General features: G+C 49.6%; 1 protein-coding gene across 2 annotated transcripts in view; it reads right to left on the reverse strand.

The window, feature by feature from the left end:
• Positions 1 to 3,653: 3,653 nt before the first annotated feature.
• SAG (S-antigen visual arrestin) overlaps positions 3,654 to 17,959 on the reverse strand; it is a 40,406-nt gene continuing 26,100 nt past the window's right edge. Inside the window, exons 8-16 of one of the 2 annotated variants that reach the window (XM_059167688.1) lie at positions 17,747 to 17,882; positions 17,135 to 17,219; positions 14,747 to 14,819; positions 12,698 to 12,835; positions 9,420 to 9,497; positions 8,581 to 8,604; positions 6,986 to 7,041; positions 4,337 to 4,346; positions 3,654 to 3,884 (exon numbers count right to left, since the gene is read on the reverse strand). In XM_059167688.1, the coding sequence (XP_059023671.1) occupies positions 3,779 to 3,884; positions 4,337 to 4,346; positions 6,986 to 7,041; positions 8,581 to 8,604; positions 9,420 to 9,497; positions 12,698 to 12,835; positions 14,747 to 14,819; positions 17,135 to 17,219; positions 17,747 to 17,882 (706 nt within the window). In that variant the 3' untranslated portion in view covers positions 3,654 to 3,778. The remainder of the gene's footprint in view (positions 3,885 to 4,336; positions 4,347 to 6,985; positions 7,042 to 8,580; positions 8,605 to 9,419; positions 9,498 to 12,697; positions 12,836 to 14,746; positions 14,820 to 17,134; positions 17,220 to 17,746; positions 17,883 to 17,959) is intronic. The other variant, XM_059167687.1, reaches the window with a different exon arrangement.

Consider the following 17,959-nt stretch of genomic DNA (forward strand, 5'->3'; position numbering starts at 1 on the left):
GGAGCCTAACGAGACATGACAACTCAATGTCATGTGGGATCCTGGAACATAAAAAGACATTCAGTAAAAACTAAGGAAATGTGAATAAAGACTGGGCTTTAGCTTTGTCACGTGTCACTATGGATTCACGAGGTATGGTGGGTGTGTCATCCTAGTATGAGACGTTTGTCACTAGGGGAGATGGATATGGAGGAGTTCATGGTCCTAACTGCACAACTCTCCCTGAAATCTCAGACCCCCTCGAAAATAACAAGTGTATTTTTTAAAAGAGCATTAGACTCATTAAGAATCGTATTATGTTCCTGAACCAGAGAGACCTAACTCGGGCGTATTTGCTGTGATGAGCGGAGAAGGCTTTCTGTTCTCCTGTGACTGCCGAGTGCTGTTCCCTTGGAGATCTCCCCCAAAGTGCCTTGCCTGTAAGAGCACATTCCCTCTGGTGCTTCTTTATGGAATGACTCACGCCGTGATTCATCTCGAACAATGTGCGCCTCCCTGAGTTTACCCCACCTTAAGGGCATATCAAGGTGGCGTTAATAACACACTTCACATCCTAATCCTTCTCCACTTAGCAACGCAGAAGTGTGTGCATCTCCTGTCCATTTCCGTTAGAAGACATGATGCGTTTCAAAACATGGGAATAATCTTATTTTTTACCCTGGACCTGGGTTATGATCGACATTTGGAGTGGGACGTTTCTTCACTGCGTGTGACATATCGTTTCCCTGGCCCCAGGCAGTATGACAACCAAAAACCACCCCCATTACATTTCCAAACATGCCCACTGGGGTCCCTCAAGGATTAGTGAGGTAAACCATAAAGAAGGCAGTAGTCTTAAATGGGGAGGGGAGCAGTGAGAAGTGTTACAGGGAGGAGAAAACAGACTCTCTAAAAGGAAGTTAACCAGTGACAATTTGTAGCTCGCTAAACACACACACGCACACACACACACACACTCACAAGTACAAGTAAAACTAGGGAAATCAGAAGCAGATGGGCAGACCGTACCAGGTCCATATCCTTTGGGATAGCATGCATTAGTTGTGCAAGATGTTACCCTTGAGGAAAACACAGGATCTCTTTGTGTTGTTCCTTACAATTCCATGTGAATCTAAATTATCTCCATAACGTTTCAATTAAAAAAAAAAAAAAAAAAAGAACTTAAGGGCCGCCATTGCTGAGTCAGAAGTGCTAACCTCCCCCCTCCAAGACCCCAAAGTCTCAGAACCAGAAGGGGAGCAAAGGGCTGATGACAGACTCAGGGAAACCAGAGTTCAGGTCCTAACTCTGACTCTCACCAGCTGTGTGACCTCCAGGAAGTTATGTAAGGTCTCTGAACTGTACTTTCCTCATCAAACAAATGGCTGTGACAGGCCCCACTTACGAGCGTGGCTCTCATGATGAGATGTAAGAGTAAAGTGCCTTCAGCACAAGGCAGGTGCTTGATATTAAGTAGGAGGGATTCCTCCTCTCCAACCCTTCGGTTGCTGGTTGCTGAACTTTGTCTTACGTTCCCGGCCACCACTCCCTCCGCACAGCACTCTCAATACCTTTGTGCCCCGTTTATTCCAGTGCACCCACCCAGGAACCCCCAGGGCCACACATCCGACCTGCGCACGAACACCCAGCCTCCTGACAACATGCCAGGAGAGACTCATACAAGAGCAGGCCCAGCCCAAGCAAGGTTCCACATCCCATTCGGAGCAGCTGGCTGCTGGCTTCCTGCTCCCACCCCCACATCCTCTCCAGGCTGACCAGCTGCAAGCTATATTCTAGCCAGCACCTGGAAGTCTGTGCGTGGGCCATTTTGGTCCCAAAATAACCTGGAGGGCAAGGGCCATTAGGACCTCTGGTGTGCCAGATTGGCCTTCCAGCTCTTTATCTCCAGCTCTAATCCACACAGTTCCAAAGGTCAAGCCCATTAACATCCACCCTGACTTAGGATGTCCTGGGGTCAAGCAATGCAGGAACCAACAGGCTGGTCCTCTCACCAGGCACTGCCGGGTGGACTCCCTCAGTGCCCGGCTTGCCCAGGATCTCGGGCGGGAGCCAACCACAGCTGGCCTGTGGGCTTGGGTGGAAACAGAGGAAGGGCTTCATCCCCAGAGCAGCCTGCCGCCCTGATCGTTCCTGAGGCTCCTGAGAGGGGGCATGGGCTGGAGTGGCACTGCTCCCTTGGAACTGGAGAAAACACCAAGGAGAAATTGTGTCTGACCCTGCAAGCCACAGGCCAAAGGCCCAGTCTTCTGCCTATATTATTATCATTATTATTATTATTATTTCTCCAGAAATGAATCCTCATCCCTGTCAGTATCAGAATACCTCAAACTCCACACCTTGTTTCGTGTCGAGGGGATCATGTCCAACGTTGCCAAGTGGAGCCTCTAGCCTAAATCCCAGTCCCCAAGACACAAGCCAGTCTGGAATCCTGCCGAACCACCCCAGGTGTGGGAGCCTTCATGTGCGTGGACATGGACTTGCATGCGGCTGTCCTGCTCTCTCTGCCCCTGCTCCTGGTCCCGGAGACCTGACCCCAAGTGTCCACCCTACCCATGTCCCCTCTCATTTACCCTCCTACCTTCTGTGAGGGGGTTGACCTGTGCGGAACTCTGCAAAGCCCTTTGTTCCTCCTCCCCTGAAGCATGGTCCAGAGCCTACTAGAGGAAGCGTATCGGAGCTTCCCCTGACCCCTCTGTGGCCTTTGGTCCAGCTGCCAAGACTGGCGAGTACCGCAGGCCAGGAAGGGGATTCTGAAGGACAGGGCCCTGGTGCCATCTCCCCTTCAGCTGTACCTTCCTGCCTGACACAGAGCTGCCTTGCCCCCTCACACATACACACCCAGGCTCTGTGAAGATCCTCAAACCAAGAAGCCTCCTCTTCTAGGACAAACCATTCCTGGGGCCAGGTGCTGCCCTCACTGGCCACAGGGCATTGATCTATCTGACCAAAGGTGGGCCAGCCAGAGTCTCCTGCTCAGGACTTGCACACTGGAACCAGAGACCCCAAGACTGAGGGCATCCAGGGAGAGGCCACATTCCAGGAAGATGGCTGCCCAGAGGGCGGGACCCTGAGCTCCTGGGCAGCCCCGGGAGCTTCTGATCCCTGCCCACCTCAGCCATGGCTACTCAAATTTTTCCTTTAATTCTGTTCTCTGAGCCCCTCCAAGGTCCTCCCAGGGCACTCCTTGTTTCCCCTTAAATTAGTCAAATTTGATTTCATGGCTTGCTTTCTTTTCAGAAGCAACTTAACTAGCATCCCAGAGCTCAAACAGGGACTTGGGCCAAAAGTTAAATTAGTAATGAAGAGCGTTTTGGTCACATTTGTCCTTTGCCCTGTTCATCTCAGGAGGCTCCTGGGGGGCTGTGGAGCTAACATTGGCTATGTCATTAGAAACACTGCCTCCCCCCTGCCACCATATGTTTGCAGGGAAGCAATTTACCCAGGACCCCTGGAGAAATCCCTGGGTGCTCTAGGCTCCACCGGTGAGCACACCAAACCTGGGGCATGTTCCCGCCTCCACAAGCCTGTGCTGAGCCGGTCTGGCTCCCTTTCTAGATGCTGCCCTCCCCTACTTGAGGCACAGGACCCTGACAGCTGCAGCTTCCTTGTCAGTGACATCACTCAGCCCCCTCAACAAGCCAGCCTGAATCAGATCGCAGCAGAACAAACTTTATTTCTGTGGAGAAGACTCACACTTTGGTATTTAGCATAGCTAAAGGGCTAACTGTGGAGCGTGGCTCATCCGGGCTGTGAACCACCCCAATTCCCAGCATCTTCTTCACTCATCTCCGGCCTCCTGGTCTTTCTTCCCTTCCTCGGGGTCTCCTGAGTCTTTCAGATTTTGGCGAGCAAACTCCTCGAAAACCAAATTTTCATCCTGGAAACTGAAACAGAGCAGAGAACGTTTCGATCATGGCATGCTCTCGGCAGCTTGCGGTGAAATCGCAAGCAAGGCAAGATGGGTGGTCTTCCTTTTGCGACAGAGGAACCAACCAACATTTTCCTGCAGGATGGAGCCTGGGACCAAGCCGTTCTGCTCACAGCTTTTCATGTCAAATCTCTTTAACAAACACAAAGAAGAGAAAATGAAGGAACCCACAGAGCAAACACACATGCCCAGTATAACCAAGTGTGTCTATGTGTGTACACGTATTTGTGCACATGCAGGTGTATGTGTGTATGCACCCGCGAGTGTGTGCACAAGCCATAGTACTAGGTAGCAGAAGGAAGACTCTGAGGTGTTCAGAGCATGCGGTATATACAGAAAGACCCCAAAGGGAGTCTCTGCCCGAGGAGGAAGTCAGAGAACCCGGGGAAGCTCAGGGCAATGACTCACCTTCCCTTTGCTGTAATTGTAAGCATGGTAAAGGAGAGAGAGAGAGAGAGAATTATCGGCATAAATCTTTTTCTTTTCTTTTGAGAGAGAGAGAACAAGCATGTGAGTCAGGGGAGGGGCGGAGGGAGAGAATCTCAAGCATACTCCACGCTAGGCAGGGAGCCTGACAAGGAGCTCTGCCTGGTGACCCTGAGATCATGACCTGAGCCGAAATCAAGAGTCAGACACCCAATAGACTGAACCACCCTGTGCCCTCTCAGCATAAATTCAGTGTGATAGCTGCACCTGGAAAATTTCTTATTTTGGTGACTTTATAGCTGAAGGGAAAAGAAGCCTAGATATGTGCATTTCACAACTGCGTGTGCTCCCTGCCTCTTTGCCTTTTCCAGCTGCCAGAGCCTTTCTCGCTGCACATTTGAACCCTGGGCTCCTCTGCAGAGCACCTTACCCTCAACCGCCCCCAACCAGAACAAGGCATACCCTCACCTCTGGGATGCCTTCTCTTTTCAAAGTGTTTCTCCCTTTGGATTTTATTTAGGTGGAGTTGCGACCCACCCTCCAAGACCAGCTCACAGCTTCAGGTCCCACTTACAAGGGGCGAGTCCTGGGACTGGACGTCTAACCATGGCTGGGGGTGGGGGTGCACTCAAGCTGGGGAACCACTCCCAGGCTCCTCAGGGTTTGGTTTCTCTGTTAACACATTGATCATTGGGTTGTTGTTGTTGGCTTATATTTTCAGGTATGTTTTACAGCCCCTGATTAACTGCTATTCATCTGAGTGGTTCTTTGCTGCTGTTCCTTTGTTCCTTTAGCTTTCTGCCCACCTAGTAGAGTCCCATAACCTTCAGTGGGGTGCCAGCAAGAGCTGAGTGAAAAGCTCCAGAGGGTGTTTTAGGAGTACCAGAGTGAAGGAGAGGCTCGTCTCTCAGGCACTGGGAGGGAGGTGGCTATGTGGGCTGCCAACCACAGGAGATCAAGAGAGGGGCCCCGGGGCAGGACCCATCCTGGGCTCCCACATGCCGGCATAATTACACTACCTGGGACCATCAGCCAGAAAGAGAATCAAATCAGCACCTGCATTCCATTGTGGATGCTCTTGACAGCGGATAATAAAAATTTAGTAGCATTTCTTTAGTGCCTATTAGGTATAAATGACTTGGCCCCAGGCCCTGGCAGAGTTTCTTAGCTACAACTTAATGCCATTTCTGCTTAGCCTACCTGTCTGGCCTCAGAGCCCTGAACTAGGCAGGGAAGTTGTGAGCATTGCTGTGAATGGAAGTCTTGTGACTCAAATCTCAGGAAGTCAGAATTTCAAGGCCATGGGGTGATCTGTCGTTTCTCCCTGAGATCTCCCAGAACACAAGATCATCATTTAGTCTTGGCATGGTGGTGTGTTCAATGAAAGGGCCATGATGATGGACCATGAAAATGTCATACCCAGAAAAGGAAGAGCCCCACTTCTGCGAAGTCTGTTCACAGCTCCAGAAAACAATCTGGCATAAACGATGGCAATTGCCTCAGGTCATAGTTTTAAAATATTCTTTTAAAATGTCCTTGAAAGGGACCAGAATGCATCTCAATCTCACATAGTTAAAAAATAGTATCTGAATGATACCACCAGATACAAACAAGAAAAAAATGTGGCCAGATTACTTTTCCCCCAAAGTACATTGACTATTTGAATCCAAAATATTTGGAAAAATACTTTGAGACAAACCCAAAATGAATAGGGGGACTCATTCTATTATTTAAAGGTCATATCATAGGGCACCTGGGTGGCTCAGTTGGTTAAGCATCTGACTTTGGCTCAGGTCATGATCCCGGGATCCTCAGATGGAGCCATGCATCGGGCTCCCTGCTCAGTGGGGAGTCTGCTTCTCCCTCGCCCTCTGCCCTTCCTCCCTGCTTATGTTCTCTCTCTCAAACAAACAAAAAATCTTAAAGGTCAGTTAATGATCAAGATACAAAAAGCTATATAAAGTATAAGAAAAATAAATCTTGCTTGCTTATACCACCTTTTTTTTTCTTAAATAATCCCTGTGCCCAACATGGGGCTCAAACTCAGATCAAGAGTCATATGCTCTTCCAACTGAACCAGCCAGGTGCCATGTTTATAGCACCTTTACTAGAAGTATTCTTTGTTACTATAACTATAGAGGGTTCGCAATCCAAAGGAACCAAAGCGTCAGGAACCTGGCCTGACCCTTTCCTCTAGTATTTTCTGTATTCTCATCATAATCGCTACTGTCAAAAATACTCATCTTATGAATGCCTGTTAATGCTTCCAAATGAAATCCAAAAGCCTCAGCCTCTCAGATATATTTTGCACCTAATCTTTCTTTCAATCTCAATCCAGTCCTATTCCCACCAGAGCTTCTGCTTGTAAATCATCCCTGATAAAACCCAACAAGGGAGTCCATGTCCAAGAGCAGTGATGCTCTGTCATCCACAGGCTGAATGAAGGTGGCCTGTGGCTCGTGACTGAGGAGATGAATACTCCTCTATGGGCTGGCCTGGGGCATGGTGAGGATAACAAGTCATGACCTGGCGATGCCACTGGGGCCATGGTTAGGAACGACCAGCCATGAATAAATAAGAAATCTGCAAGCAGTAAATGACTTGAGAAAGCCAAGACAATGCGTGACTGACCTGGGTCCTCGGGCTGGGGATGCATGAGGCGGAAAGGCACCTCAGAGGCCACTTCACTGGAAAAAAGAGAACACAGATGGGTGAGAAGACACGCGGGATTATAAAACACACAGAACAGAGCAGCGGCTGCAGAGATTTCCAGCTGGAAGAGGATTCAGTGAGATTCAAAACAAAACAAACCAGAAATCAGGAAGTGGTCATGGAGGAATTTTAAATGTATTCCCTGGAATGTGGTCCAGAAACTTCACTGAGGCATGGCGGAGACTGCTGAGTTTCGTAGGCTCATTACCCTTCCTTCTGGTTATTAGGTCCAGTGATGAGCTCTGGTGGGTAGAGGAGAGGTAAAATCATGGCGAAGGGACAGTTTTGGGGAGAAAAAAAAAAGTCCTTGCCAAAATGGAGTGACTTTTTATGTGTTCACTCTGTCAACAGTCACATAGTTGATTGCTAGAGAGCAGAAGAGAAATGAGCAGTACCCGCCACTCCAAATTCCAGAAGCTGAAGCGCTTCAGGGTGACTTGGAATTTATACAAAAAGAAGGAAGAAAGGACTCAGGACGGAGAACAGAAAGCAAATCTGGACCAAGGAAGAACAGAAAGGAAGGAGTGAAAAAAAGCAAGGGTCACTCCTTCTTTCACCCACGTTATGGCTTTGGTTAAAGTGTAACTGTTTACAGGGCCACTCTGGCCAGACCCAAGTGCAGATGAGGTCTGGGTTCTGTGTCAGGAAGGGAGACAGTAAGAGCCAGGATGACAGAGCCTGAAAGGTCAGTGGCTGCCTTGGACGTGGCTTTGGGCCTGACGCCTTGGGCACCATCTGAAAAAGGGCAGCTATTAGAATTCACAAGAGCCGAATGGTAGAAACAACCCAAATGCCCACCAGCTGCTGAACAGAGGACCCACACATGATCTGTCCACACCGTGGAATATTACTCAGCCATAAAGAAAGAATGAAGAAGTGATCAAGCTATAACATGGATGAGCCTCAAAGACTTGGTACTCAGTGAAAGAAGCCAGTTGCCCAAAGACAGATACCATCCAATTCCATTTGTGAAATTGCCAGAAGAGGGAAATCCATCATGATAGAAAGATTAGTGGTGGCCCTGGGTGAGGAAAAGGGGGGGGGAATGGCAGAGACCACTTAATAGGTACGGGGTTTCCTTTTGCAGTGGTAAAAATATGAAGGAGCCAGAAAGCGGTGATGGTTGCACAATATTTTAAGTGTCCTTGATGCCACTACACTGTACATTTGAAATGGTTCAGATGGTAAGCTTCATACACACAGACACAAAGGCAGCTGCTTGGAGTGGACCAGTTTTCTGAGTGTGTGTGCATGCGTGTGTGTGTGTGTGTGTGTGTGTGTGTGTGTGTGTGTCCTCACCCAAGGGAGGCTCAGCTATGGTCTGGAGGAAACATTTCTAGCCTCACATCAATTAGGCAACATTCACAAGATGCCTCCAGAAGGCAGTGGGCCTCATTTCATAACACCTCTGAGCATAACTGTCAGCAAATCAGATTTCACTGTTACTATCTTGAACCCCAGATTGGTTTCCTATGACATACTGAGAACCAAAGATGAAAAGTGACAAGGCTTACCTGGAGGTGAGTTCTCCCAGAAAGCTAGGAAACAAATGCAAAACAGGGCTGGTGAGTGTCCCAGTGATACTACAACCTTATTTCCCATTATTCAGAGATGGACATGTCCCAGGCACACTCCGCACTCACAGCTTAATCCCATAAAATTCAACTTGACTCTTCCTCTCTACTTGTGATGTCATCTCTTTCTCAAGTGGATTTGCTAAAAAGAAGAATCCCTTAGGTCTAAGCCCTGAGGTTCAAGAATAAACCATAAAAGTCTTTGTGGAATACCTGTTATTCACTTATCTTGACACTAAAAGAAACTCTAACATTTTAGATCCTCTTGGAGAAAATCAAAGGTAATTCTGCTCGCTTTGAAAACCACTACAACTACAAGCACTGGGGTAACACAATTTATAAAATCAACCCATGCTTTACTTTGTTGTTCCAGCCAAAACTGGGGGGATTCTTTATCGACTTAGAATCATAGAAGATGCAAAAATGGAGATCTACAGAGAATTTGTTTGGCTGCTGCCTTCTTTCCTGAAGTGTGATGTAGCACCAAATGGATTTCCCTTTTTTGCGTATCAGCTTCTACCCTATGAGTGGATGGGCATGCACTTCCGCCAAGTAGAACTAACGTATTTCATAGTTTGCTCCTTCTACTTTTTTCCACGTGACGTCAGACCAAACACAATCAACAACGAGACAAACAGAATCTCTCCAAAACTCTCCTTGGTCATCCATAGAATTTGTAGATCCTTCCACCTTGCTGGTTCCCAATCATTCAGGAAAGGAAGAGTTCAGAAGGGGAGAGGCCAAGACAGAGCCCACAGCGTTGGTTCTTGGACACTCACCCTGACACCGTGAGCTTCACTTTGATATGGTAAGACACCAGGATGCCCAAAACAGTCCGGTCTATGCCCTCCTTTATTCTGCTCAAACAGAAAGGAAAAGTGGAAAATTGCAGAGGAACAGCAGAAAGCAGAGACTGGATGAGAAAACCCCTCATTCCAGACAAGCCTGTTATAATGGGTGCATCTTCTTAAGGAACTGGTGAATTCAACCAAGCTGTCAGTCCTAGAACTTTCCATAGTCAGGGAAGGGGATTCCTTTCCCTGCATTGGAGTTCAGGATTCCCCCAACTTCCCCCAGAAGTTCAGAGTGCAGAATGTGCTTCCTGGTTCTTCCTGCTCTGTCTCCAGTAATGTTCACACACCTGCTTATCAGCCAGAAATGCATCCCCCGCCCCCACCACCTCATCATCCTGCACTCCTCCCTCTGTCCTACCTGCCATCCCTGGCCAACCACTGAGTCCTCCAAAGGCTTTTTGTGCCTCCATTATCTCAATAACTTACCTCCCATAGGCCCGGCCTCTTTCCTGACCTCTCAGCCACTGTGCAGCCAGAAAGCCCCCAGGGGTCAAGCCTCAGCATGGCCTGGCAGGCAATCTGTGATCTGGCCTTTGCCTGCCTTTGCCACCTCACACCCTGCTATGGTCCAGTGTCTCCCGTGCACCAGCCTCACCACACACAAGCCTGCCCTGGAATGCCATCCTCCTCTGTTCTCTAAGGCCTCAAGTTGAAGTTGACCCTCCTTTGTGAAACCTTCCTGGCCACCTGCCATCAGCACAGGTCTCCATCCTTTGTGCTCTGGCCTCAGCACCCAGAATCATGTCTAAATGGATGAATGTAGTGCCTGAGGCCATCGCCTGTGTCCCCAAAGAAAGTGCCACCTAACTTTCCCCATAGAAACTCCATTCCAGGTTCTACTAACAGGTGCTGAGCTCCCACTGTCTGACAGGCACCGTGCTGGGTGTTCTAACACATTATTATCTCATATGGCATCTATTGCAGGAGCATTAAGTAGTTCAGGATGCCCAGTCACAGGAGTTAAGGTCTGAAAAACACCATGACACACTTGCTAGAACAATGTGAATGACAACAGACAAACATGGCCGAGAGAGCTGAAGGCTTCAGGCTGAAGGCAGGGCATGATTGTGCTGAGAGGTCTGAGAAGGTCTGAGAGTGCAGGGCAGGCTCTGGGCCCAATGACCCCATCCTGGGATCCCTCTCATGGGAGGCACCTTGGACATTGCTCCCAGGGCCACAATGCCCTCCAAAGACTCCATCGGCTCCTTAGTGCCTGGAGCTCCTTGGGGAAGGCAAATACCTCTATCTGGAATCATGGGACGTGGTCAGTTGAGAGAGGTGGACATCAATGGGGACAAAAGGAGGATGCAAGCTTGAGACCCCACCCCATTGCTAGGCTTGACTGTCTGACTTGTACTGAATGGAGGCGAAGAGCTGGGGGGAGAGAATATGCTTCATCTCATGCCTGAGAATACGCTGTAAGCCTCCCCTCCACCAGCTTCCTTGAATGGAAGAGTCTCTCTGTACCCCCACTCGCTCTCTCTCTCTCAATCTCTCTCTCTCTCTCTCTCTCACACACACACACACACACACACACACACACACACGGGTTCTGCTGTGGTTGTCACTTTCCAGGCCCCTGAAAGGCAGCCCTGAAGCTGGGACCAAAGGAGGGACTCAGGGTTAAAAGTGGCCTTTGCTCTGTCATTAACCGACCAGGTGACCTTAGTCAAGCCTTTCCTTCTGGCTGAACTTCAATTTCCTCATTCACAAAATGACTATAAATTCACCTTCCTCACAAAAGCATGCAGGACTTACACGGTTGTGAAACAGTCCACAAACCACACAGCATTTTTACAAATGTGGCGTTCCACTGTTGGGGTCTTGATGGCCACCCCTGGAATAAACTGATCTAGTGTCAACGCGCCTGCCGGTCACCCTCCCAGACCTTCACCAAAGTGTCTTAGAATCAAACATCCCAACTTGGCAAATTATTCTCAGAAAATCCATTGACTCCACTTCCTGCCAAATGTTTGCTGACCCTACTCTTGTCTTGGAGAATAGCTGTTCCTGAGCTACAGGGTCATGGAGGTCAAGCAGGAAAACCTCTTCCAGAAGGCATCCCCTTGCAGGTGGCCTAGTGGGGCCACAGAGGGAGCCCGAGTGCATCCCATGGGGGATGGCAGGGAGCGGGCCTCAAGCCCTCCCCCAAACACTCAGGGTCCCAGGAATGGAAGTCTCGAAGGCTGCCTAGAAGTGGCAGTGGATAGCTGACCTTGAAGCCTCCCTCCTGTTTGTGCTAGATCTGCTGGTTCTTTGAGTTGGGGTCAGCAGAGCAGTGTTCAGCTTCATTGAAATTTAATTGACACCTGCAGCTATCAGGACCTCCCGTTCTTTACCTATCCTGGTGGAAATGAATAAATGACATTTCCATCATGCACGAGGCCACCTGTATTACTCAGTTTATTTATTTTTTTTAATTATAATTTTCTAAATCGGCTCTATGCCCAATGCGGGGCTCGAACACATGACCCCAACATCAAGAGTCACGCAAGCTACGGACTGGGCCAGCCAAGTGCCCCTGCATCACTCAGTTTCTGTGTTTAGGGTACTATACTAGCTAATGCTATTTTTTTAAAAAAGATTTTATTCATTTATTTGACAGAGATTACAAGAAGGCAGAGAGACAGGCAGAGAGAGGAGGAAGCAAGCTCCCTGCTGAGCAGAAAGCCCGATGTGGGACTCGATCCCAGGACCTTGGGATCATGACCTGAGCCAAAGGCAGAGGCTTAACTTGCTGAGCCACCCAGGCACCCCACTAATGCTATTTTTAGAAGGTAATGGCTGACATTTTTGGAGAACTCACTGTGTACTCAGCCCCACATTTTACATGGATTGTCTCCCGTAATCCTTGTAAACCACCCCATGAGAAAAGGCAGCACCCACACTGTACGGACAGGAAAACCGAGGTTCTTAGACAGCTCGAGTCATTTGTCCAAGGTAGCCCAGACTGTGCGCAGTGGAGCTGGGGTTTGGCATGAGGCCGCCTCCAGAGCTCACTCCCCTAACCACCATGTGACACCAGGGGAGGGAGCGTGGGCCTGCCTGGGCCACGGAGTCTTCACTCTGCGCCTGGAGTGACAGCCATCAGATCAGGCTCCTTGCAAGCCTGTGAACCCAGGGGGTGTGATGAGAAGGGGGCAGACCAGCACCACCTGTGCACTGAGTCTTGGGGGCTCATCTCCTGAGCTATGAGGACTCACATGGTGCTGGAGGCAAGGTTCGTGTCCTCATGCTTGATCTTCCCATCCAGGGCGATGCCCCGTCTTTCCCGGTTGTTGGCCAGCAAGGGCACCAGTGTCAGTGTCGTGGTCAGAGTGCTGTTTGGTAGCACTTTTTCTCTGTAGGAAGAAAGGCAGAGTGGATATTTGGCTAATAGTTCTTAGGGCTATGAAGCCACCACCAGTCCCATGAGACGCTATCTGCCATCAAGCATGTTCTAGGATCCAAGTTCCCTCGGACTCACGGGGAAGATAGTTCAGGTATCGGTGCCCTTGCCTTATGAGAAATACTAGTGACATCTCAAAACGGTCTGGCAACAAGTCCCTCATCCTCCACTGAGTCACTGAGTTTCTAGAGTATTCTGTGGGGTTAAATGAGACTGACTAACACAAGGGTCGGGGATCACAGCAGTTTCCACTTGCCACCACACAGTGGGCTACAGGCTCTCCGGCCAGTACCAGCAAGAAGCCACAGCTGGAAATGGCCTGTCACTAAGAGCTGTTGCTTGTCAGAAGGATCCACCTGTTTGAAGAGGGTGCAGTGGGGCCCTCCATGAACCATGCAGACCGGACTGGTTTTGTTCAAAGCACATGGTGCTCTGTCTCTCTCCTGGTTCTTCCCTGTCACTGGGTCACTGGTCAGGTGTTGTGTGTCTCAGCCCTAGACAGACACAGGGAACCTGTGCCAAACTGTGGGTCTGCAAGTCAGGAATGGAGCTGGGGACAGAGCAGCAAGGTTTTGCCAGGTCTGGAGCATCCCTGACTCCTGGAGGCCACAGAGGTTGGCCCTGCTGGTCACCAGCAGGCTCACACCACACCTGCACCCAGAGTTGTCCACACGGCCGCAGGGCCCGGCCAGCCAGCTAGTTGCCTGTATCCCCACTCCTGGTGCAGCCTCCCTCCTCATACCCAGCCAGGAGAAGGCAGGGAGTAGCCCTAAAAACACTGCCCAGGAGTGAGCCCCAGGGTCCTGGGAGCCCCAGGGTTCAGGGACAATGCCTTGGGCTCTGCAGCCTCCAGACTGGCTTCTGGTCTGAGACCCACAAGCACAATCTAGCTCAGCTTTCAGGCTCCCTGCCTCCCACTCTTGGTCACCAGTGTCCTGGGAATCCTTTGGTCCAAAATACACTGAATTGCTGAAAAGAAGTCCAGATAATGGCCTATGCCCCATGATGAAAGGAGAAAATGGTCCCTGGCTGAGTTGTCCCCTCAGATAGCCCCCCACCAGCAGCACCAAGGGAGCAGCCGAGGAGCTCCAGCTCTTTCCTGCCTCCCTCCCTTCTGGACCTATATTTAAACTCGGGTCCAGATCTGCTTTGAGTAATAGTTTATTCTAAAATTGTCTTTTAAAGTTTACGTCATGTTCTCTGGCTGAATCAGGTTGTCTTTGCTCACAGGCCCCCTGCTTGTAGCTCTGGTGATGTTTTTTGCATACAAAAAAACATCAGACACATCAGTGACACAAAGAGGGAAAGACCTGCCCGAGTGACCCTCTTGGGGAAGCGTCACCCCCTGTGTGTAACCTATGTATGAATGAAGAGCAAGGAGCGGGACTGGGCAGGTCTCTCTCTATTCCTTGGCTTTCGATTTTAATGAAGGGAGAGAAATGGTTCATGACGCTGGGCTCAGAAGTGACTTATCACTGGAACCCGGCTGTCCCTGGTACCACATTTTCAAATCAAAAGACAGAGAGCCCTTGGCTGGGCTCACAGACAATTGGATTGTCTGCTCCGGGGCCAGAAATCATATCAGATTCCTCTGGACTTATTCCGAGCAAGAGAAAGTTCCAGCTGTTCCCACTGTGACATTTCAATCTTTATTTCTCTCTTTTCCATTATTTCTTGTGAGGGAGATCTCTGGGAACTCTTGCGACTGAGAACAGAATTGACTTGCTAACTTTCTTCGCAGCCCTTGAAGTGAGAAAAGGGGAAGGAAGGGAAGCATCCTACTTCCCTTTCAGGGTGAGCGAAAGGGGAACTTGACAAGGAAGCCTGAGCTGTCCCGGAAATAGAAACCCAAGAAGCTACTCACTGTGTTTCCTCCTGGGCCACCGGCTTGGTATAATAATCGCTCGAGTAGAGAACCACATTGGCCACTTGCTCCACTGCAAAGGGAGAACAGGGGTGGGTGACTCAATGTGGGGTCCTCCACGCATGTGCACGGCACCTGCCGGGGATGCAGTCAATTGTTGGAGTGTACTTCTCAGGCTAGGCTTTACGGCTGGGGTTTCTGAGTTCTGTCCCCAGGCCACTCCTCTTTGCCAATAATCTGCCCTGTGGCAGCTCAGCCCCATGAGCCAGCCTCCCTAAAATGGCACCTTCTAGAAGACTCCTCTCCGCTGAGCCCACACCCCTTCCAACACTATCTTATTTAATGAGAACCTTGTTCCAATTGTCCAAGCTTGAAACCATCTACCAGCAACATAGACCTGACTTGTGTATGTGGGTGTAAAAGTGGGCTCTGGAGCCAGAATCCTTGGGCTCAAATCCCAGCTTAGCTGTCAGCCGTGGGGTGTCACTTAACTCCTCTATGCTTCACTTTCCCCAGCAGCAAGATGGGGGTGACAGTTGCATCTAACTTACATGGTTGTTGTGATGATCAAAAAAAATAAATTTTTACTCTCTATTCAAATCAAGTCTGAGGAGTAGGAGAAACGATTTGTGTGACACACTCAGCACAATGCCCAGCCTATAGAAAGCTACTAACATTTTTTTTTTAAAGATTTAATTTATTTATCAGAGAGAGAGAGGGAGAGAGCGAGCACAGGCAGACAGAATGGCAGGCAGAGGCAGAGGGAGAAGCAGGCTCCCTGCTGAGCAAGGAGCCCGATGTGGGACTCGATCCCAGGACGCTGGGATCATGACCTGAGCCGAAGGCAGCTGCTTAACCAACTGAGCCACCCAGGCGTCCCAAAAGCTACTAACATTTTGCTTTGGAAATTTCAACAATTCTCTCAAAAAATGAATGGCTTTGATGTAAGAACTCATAAAGTTTTGAGAAATAATTTAAAACCAAAGTATCCAATGATACTTTCTCAACCTTGCTACTTCTGGAATACTGTATTAGACACTACATATAACGCGCTAAATAATACCAGGTCCTACGAAGATGGAATGCGGATGAACTCGACCAACATAAGACAAAGCCATACGCACTTATATGGGCATGAAGAAAGCACTATAGTAATTCTTTAGTATGCATGCACCCTAACTCCTGAATCTTATTTATGATGCACATACACAAGGATAGAGGAAAGTGGTGTGTGACCCAAGTGACCAACCATCTTAATCTGCCTGGAGGTAGCCCAGTCTAACACTGGAGGGGTACGCAGCTGGCTCAGGCAGAAGAACATGCAATTCTTGATCTCAGGGTCATGAGTTCAAGCCCCACATTGGGGTAGAGATTATGTAAAGAAATAAAACTTTAAAAAAAAGAAAAGACAAAGAAAATCCTGATCAAGCCAGGACTGTTGGTCATCCTACAAACACTATGAGTCTGGCTTTGTCTTAGTCACTGAGTTTTGTTTGAGTCAGTGGTGAACTGAGAGGTCACCCTCCCTGGTCATTCTGTCATGTCTTTTTTTTTTTTTTTTTTAAAGATTTTATTTATTTATTTGACAGAGAGAGATCACAAGCAGGCAGAGAGGCAGGCAGAGAGAGAGGAGGAAGCAGGCTCCCTGCTGAGCAGAGAGCCCGATGTGGGGCTCGATCCCAGGACCCTGAGATCATGACCTGAGCCGAAGGCAGTGGCTTAACCCACTGAGCCACCCAGGTGCCCCTGTCATGTCTTTTTTATGTAGCCCCTAGAAGACCATGATATCCAACCATCCCCTGTACTTCGATGCCCCCTGAGCTGAAGAAAGGGGTAGGACAGTAGGCAGGTTGTGCCTCGTGTGTAGTATCAGGCAAGGCTTGGGCCTCATGCTGTAGTAGGGCTTCACCATTTACAAAAGCACTTCCAGGCTCCAGTCCCTAGAGCTTCACATAATGCAGGAAGGTAGAGCAGGAACAGTGCCGTGGATGTTAAGGAATTCAGAGAGGTTGTACATGGCGTGAGCCCACAAATTAGGCCCACTGTTCTCAGTCCAGTGCTTTCCCCCACTGTACTGTGCTGCCTCTGTCCACAAAATTTAATTCTGATCTGAGAAAGAAAACTCCTCCCATGCCCCCCCCCCCATCTGGCGAGGGGCTCCTCTAGGGAGTGATCAAGGATTGTCAGGGATGTGTTTCAGGACAAAAGATAGCTCTAAGTAGGACACAAGGTGGCATGGGGTGACCCCTGAGGGTCCTTCCTCCTGTCCACGACAATAGAGGTAAACAGGAGGGAGGCCTTATTTGCCCACAGGAGAGACCCTGGGGAAATAGGACCAGATGGAGAGATTCTAGAAGACTCTGCCTTCCCGTTTTGAGAAGTTCCTACCTAATGCTTTAATCTTCTTCACTGTCTTCTCTGTGTTATTGGTCACGGTAATCGTCACCGAAATGGGCTCCCCATGGAAATAGGTCTGAAACAGTTAGCAGTTAAATCAGAAAAGAGGAACAGAGCATCATGGTATCGTGAATCTCATGGTTTTCTAGGTTTATCTCCATCCTTTAACCAGAATCAAAGTGGCTGAATTTCTACACTTTCAAGGAAGATAAAGGGATAGCAAGAGGGTTCCTTTAGAACACGGAACATGGTCTGCCTCGTCTGGGGCGCACTGAGGAGAATGTCAGTGACCAGGGCGGAGTGGAGCAAGGGTGCTCTGGCCTGGAACACCCAGTCCTGAGGGTCATGGCAGCGGTGGCCGTGGGGGCTCCCGCATGGAGTCACAAGGCCACTTGGGGCAGAATGAGTGCTGGGAAGGGGAGTCAGTGGGGAGCTCAGGGACAGGGCTCTCCTCAGCAGTGACTTCCTCAGGATCCAGGGTCTTGGGCGCACCCCTGCACACGCGTTCACAAACGGGGCTTTAACCACGCCTAGACACAAGACAGTTTCCTAACACACCCGAGGCCTGCTCCCAGGCAGGGCCCAGTGCTGGCTGCGGCTCACCTCTTTGTTGAGGGAGACAGCCAGGTGCAAGGGCTTGTCTGACATGAAGAACTGCCAGGAGGACTCAGCCTGGGGCTGGGGACCCATCTTCGCTGGGGCGTGCTGTACTTTCCGGATCAATAAACGCACGGAGCTCCTGTGGAAGACAAACATAGACAGTTCTGGGCTTCCGCCGGGTCTCCTCAGAGGGCGTCCAGGCCTCTGTCCCTGGCC

The sequence above is a fragment of the Mustela lutreola genome, chromosome 3 (assembly GCF_030435805.1).
Source record: "Mustela lutreola isolate mMusLut2 chromosome 3, mMusLut2.pri, whole genome shotgun sequence".
In the NCBI taxonomy this organism is placed as follows: domain Eukaryota; kingdom Metazoa; phylum Chordata; class Mammalia; order Carnivora; family Mustelidae; genus Mustela; species Mustela lutreola.